Here is a 5,043-nt window from a genome sequence, read left to right on the forward strand (position 1 = left end):
ATTCGAGAAAGAGAGGAACTTAGGAAAGTGGGAGGTGCCAAATAAAGGGGGGAGGCCAAGGGTAGCAACAGTAAACTTGCTCCTGTAGGGTCAGATTCGGGTCACCGTACAAATGGGGAAACTGAGGACCCAGAAGGTTGGCTCCCGCGGAAGATCCGGGACAGGCATGTGTCCCCTGAAGCGGACATGTGTCTCCCCCACCACCACCGTCGGATCTTCGCGCCCCTTCACGGGGGAGCTGCAAGGACCCCTGGGAGTTGAAGACCCTTCAGGGTTGCTATGGCGCCAGGGGCGGGGAGGCGGGCGCTAGGGCCGTTTGGCCACGGGTAGGGGCTCCCGCAGGCCCCGCCCCCGCCGCGGCCCCGCCCCTATGCGGCCCGCCCGGACTACGCTCTGGCTGCGCCTGGCCTTGGCCCTGGGCCTGGCCCTCGTCGACCCCCTGGCTGTGGGGTGGGCCTCGGCCCGGGCCCCGATCTATGTCAGCAGCTGGGCCGTACGGGTGTCCCAGGGAAACCGGGAGGTCGAACGCCTAGCGCGCAAGTTCGGCTTCATCAACCTGGGGCAGGTGGGAGGGACCCGGATGGACGGGAAGGGGGAGGGGGCTGGACGACCCCAGAACCAAGACAGCTGGGAGGAGGTCCTCCAGACACCCCCCCAGATATCAAGACTCTCAGCCCACCCCTGACTCGGCCAACTGCAGATTCCGAGATTCCCAGAAAGCACCTGAAGCCCCCACCTGGGCATCTGGCTGGGGGGGGATGCAAGAACAGGGGGCTTTGTCCCTATACTTGGGGAGGCTCCAGGAGGGGTGCCCCAGTCCCAGCGATGTTGCTCCCCCACCCCCCACATTCCCAGATCTTCGCTGACGGACAGTACTTCCACCTGCGGCACCGCGGCGTGGCCCAGCGGTCCCTGAGCCCGCACTGGGGTCACTGCCTGCGCCTCAAGAAAGATCCCAAGGTGAGCCCCGCCCCCAGGCTGTCCCCTCGGGGCCTCGACTAACTCCTGGGGGCCAGCCAGCCACTTTCTGTCATTCTTGTGATTGTGATGACCTACCCTCTCTGAGCCTCAGTTTCCATGTCTATACAATGGGGACCCAGTTCGGGAAGGGAGGCTATATCAAGCAACTGTGGTAATTGTGGGCTTTGTGCTTTAAGTGAAAGTTTACAACTCAAGTTAGTCTCTCCTACAAAAATTTATACACACATTGCTATGTGACCCTAATTGCTCTTCCTATACTGTGACAGCACACTCCTCCTTTCCACCCCAGATTTCCCGTGTCCATTCAGCCAGCTCCTGGCCCTCTCTCCCTTCTCCTCTCCCCTCCGGGCAGGAGCTGCCTATTTAGTCTCATGTATCTACTTGAGCTAAGAAGCACACTCTTCACAAGTATCATTTTATGTCCCATAGTTCATAGTCCAGTCTGATCTTTGTCTGAAGAGTTGGCTTCGGGAATGGTTTTCGTTTTGGGCTAACAGAGAGTCCGGAGGCCATGTCTTCTGGGGTCCCTCCAGTCTCAGTCAGACCATTAAGTCTGGTCTTTTTACTAGAATTTGAGTTCTGGCACCCCACTTTTCTCCTGCTCCGTCAGGGACTTTCTGCTGTGTTCCCTGTCAGGGCGCTCATTGGTGATAGCCAGGCAGCATCTAGTTCTGGCCTCAGGCTGATGGAGTCTCTGGTTTATGTGGCCCTTTCTGTCTCTTTGTGGTAATGTGTGGTTTTTAACCCAGGGCCTGGCATGGGATCCCCTTTCCCTCCTCTAGCTCACCCTGAATGATCAAGGGCCCCAGGTACTCCGGTACCCTATAGCTCCCGGGATGGTGGGAGGGCAACTGACCCATTTTACAAAAGAGGATATAATTCCAAAGGGTTGGGGACCTGCCTGAAGTCACCCAATGAGTCAGTGGCTGATCTGAAACCAGAACTCAGTCTCCAAATGCCCAGAGGGGTGCCTGATCCAGTTGGGGCTGGGTCCCCATTGAGAAGGCCTCGAATGCCTAGCAGAGGAGTTGAGACTGAGCCTGGCAGGCCTTGGGGGGCCATGAAGGGGATGGAGAGAAGTGGCCAGTCCATGATGTGGTCTGTAGGAGACAGGCCAGGACTTGCTGCTGGCCGGGACGTTGGGGACAGTGAGAGAAATCAGGGCCAGCTCGGATCAGCAGCTGGAAAGATGGTGGTCTGATTGATGGGGATGGGGGTTGGTTTGGGGGGTGGGAGATGAAGAAGGGAAGATGAGGGAAGAGCAAGTGTCTGAGGAAGAGCCACCCAGGCAGCCAGAACTGGACACGCAGGGCCTTCAGGCGAGGGTGATAGGATTTAGACAGGGCGTCATGCTGCCGTGCTGAAGAGAGAGGTGATAGGGGGACAGAAAGGCAGCTGGGCTCAGGGAGGAGGTGAGCGTGGCCATCACAGGGTGGTCGGGACCGTGCTGGGTGGCGGGTGGGTAGAGAGAAGCAGCTGGTTAGAGGAGTGAGTCAGGAGAAAAGGGCAGGGCGGGTACCCGAGGAGGACCAGCCACCCTGGCCAGTGGCCCCATACCGTGGGCCCTAAAGATGGCCGCTCCGAGGGCTGCAGCCCCCTGTGGCTGAAGGCAGAGCCCCAGGCGAGTGGGGACCCCAAAGAGCTGGCTCACCAAATGCGGGGGTCCCAGGGCGAGGGCCACACTGCGGCCCGCAGCCCTCCCGCCCCCCTTCCTGCCCCAGCTCTGTCCCACGGCATGAGGGGCCCCAGCTGCAAGCCCTGAGCAGTCCGGCCCGCACAGCCCCCTAACAGTTGTCCCCTCGCCCCTCGGGGACCCAGGGGGCTCCCACCAGCAGACCTAGGGGGCTGTTTGGCTGGGTGGGGAGGACTCAGGCCCCCCAGACTGCCTGCCCCATAGGGTGGGGCATGGTCAGAGGCAGACCAGGGAGGAAGGGGCTCAGAGGCCCTGGGGATCCCGCCCAGCCCCTCCCGCGGCGCCCCCTCCAGGTGCAGTGGTTCGAGCAGCAGACGCTGCGACGGCGGGTGAAGCGCTCCCTGGCAGTGCCCACGGACCCCTGGTTCCCCAAGCAGTGGTACATGGTGAGCTGCCGGGCCGGGGCTGGGGGGTGGCCGGGCCGGAACCCCACTGAGCCCCTCTCTGCTCCACGCAGAACAACGAGGTGCAGCCCGACCTGAACATCCTGCAGGTGTGGGGCCAGGGGCTGTCGGGCCAGGGTGTCGTGGTCTCTGTTCTCGACGACGGAATCGAGAAGGACCACCCGGACCTCTGGGCCAACTACGTGAGCCTGAGGGCCGCTGTGGGCGGTGGTGGGGTGGTGGGGTGGGGGTGGAGAGCCCCACCCTAGAACTGCCACTCCCCACACCCCTTGACCTCCCCAACCCACCCCCTACAGGACCCTTTGGCCAGCTACGACTTTAATGACTATGACCCAGACCCCCAGCCTCGGTATACATCCAGCGATGAGAACCGGTGAGCCAGGGTCTCACGGGGCACGGGGGCAGCCCCCCTGGCCTGTGGGAGTGGCTGGGCTGTGACGGGGCCCCTCTTGCCCTGGTACCAGACACGGGACCCGATGTGCTGGGGAGGTGGCCGCTATCGCCAACAACGGGTTCTGCGGTGCTGGCGTCGCCTACAACGCCCGAATTGGAGGTACCCAAGCCACCGAGGCGCCACCCCGGCCAGGGACAGCGGGCAGACAGCTCAACATGGGGTTGGGGGGAGACTCAGTAGCCAGGTCCGAGGTGGAGGGTGATGCCACGGCCCCGAGGCTGAAGTGGGGTGGGAGAGCTGAGCCCAACCAGGATCCCCCCACAACTCCCAGGGGCCAGAGAGAGGGACCTGGGACCAGGGGCGGGCTGGAGTTAGCCTGGAAGGGGGGATTGGCATGGGCAGGTGCGGGCTGAGATCACGGGCTGGTGTGGTGTGGGTGCCGGCAGGCAGGTGTGGGGTGCAGGCTCTGGGAGTAGATGCAGGATGAGATCACGGGCCGGCGTGTTGCGGGCTCCAGCGGTCAGGTACGGGGTGCGGGCTCCGGTGGCAGGAGCAGGTGGAGATCATGGGCGAGTGTGTGGCGGGCTCCGGTGGCAGGAGCAGGTGGAGATCATGGGCGAGCGTGTGGCGGGCTCCGGTGGCAGGAGCAGGTTGAGATCATGGGCGAGTGTGTTGTGGGCTTTGGCGATCAGGTACGGGGTGCAGGCTCTGGTGGCAGGAGCAGGTTGAGATCACGGGCGGGTGCGGTGAGGGCTCCGGCAGCCGGGGGCAGGGTGCCGGCTTCGGCGGCGCCGGGCACGGCACGGCTGCACCGAGCTGCTGGGCGCCGCAGGCGTGCGCATGCTGGACGGCACCATCACAGACATCATCGAGGCCCAGTCTCTGAGCCTGCAGCCGCAGCACATCCACATCTACAGTGCCAGCTGGGGCCCCGAGGACGACGGCCGCACGGTGGACGGGCCCGGCATCCTCACCCGGGAGGCCTTCCAGCGCGGTGTGACCAAGGTGCGCGGGGGGGGCCGGGGCGGCGAGGGAAGGGGAGGCCGTGCCCTCGAGGCGCCGACACCTACCGGCTCCCCGCAGGGCCGCGGCGGGCTGGGCACCCTGTTCGTCTGGGCGTCGGGCAACGGCGGGCTGTACTATGACAACTGCAACTGTGACGGCTACACCAACAGCATCCACACGCTGTCGGTGGGCAGCGCCACCCAGCAGGGCCGCGTCCCCTGGTACAGCGAGGCCTGCGCCTCCACACTCACCACCACCTACAGCAGCGGTGTCGTCACAGACCCCCAGATCGTGAGTGCCCCCCGCCCCGTGCCTCCTGAACCACCCTCTGACGTGCGGCCACCTCCGTCGGCCTCCGGTCCTCCACTCCCTCCCCGTTCCCGTTCCCTTCCCTCCTGACCCCCCCTCCATTGTCCCCTTCACCTCTGCTCCTGTCCCCTCACCTCTGCTCCTGTCCCTCCATCTCTGCTCCTGTCCCCACCACCTCCACTCCTGTCCCCCATCTCTGTTCCTGTCTCCCCACATCTGCTCCTGTTCCCTGACCTCTCCCTGTCCCCCCACCTCTG

The 5,043-nt window shown here is 64.0% G+C and overlaps 1 protein-coding gene across 1 annotated transcript in view; it reads left to right on the plus strand.

Annotated features, from left to right (window-relative positions):
• Nucleotides 1-370: 370 nt before the first annotated feature.
• PCSK4 (proprotein convertase subtilisin/kexin type 4) overlaps nucleotides 371-5,043 on the plus strand; it is a 16,493-nt gene continuing 11,820 nt past the window's right edge. Inside the window, 8 exon segments of the mRNA XM_004378677.1 lie at nucleotides 371-565; nucleotides 856-960; nucleotides 2,968-3,060; nucleotides 3,132-3,260; nucleotides 3,375-3,451; nucleotides 3,543-3,631; nucleotides 4,305-4,477; nucleotides 4,556-5,028. Of these exon segments, the coding sequence (XP_004378734.1) occupies nucleotides 371-565; nucleotides 856-960; nucleotides 2,968-3,060; nucleotides 3,132-3,260; nucleotides 3,375-3,451; nucleotides 3,543-3,631; nucleotides 4,305-4,477; nucleotides 4,556-5,028 (1,334 nt within the window).

The sequence above is a fragment of the Trichechus manatus genome, unplaced genomic scaffold (assembly GCF_000243295.1).
Source record: "Trichechus manatus latirostris isolate Lorelei unplaced genomic scaffold, TriManLat1.0 scaffold00057, whole genome shotgun sequence".
NCBI classification, from domain to species: Eukaryota; Metazoa; Chordata; class Mammalia; order Sirenia; family Trichechidae; genus Trichechus; species Trichechus manatus.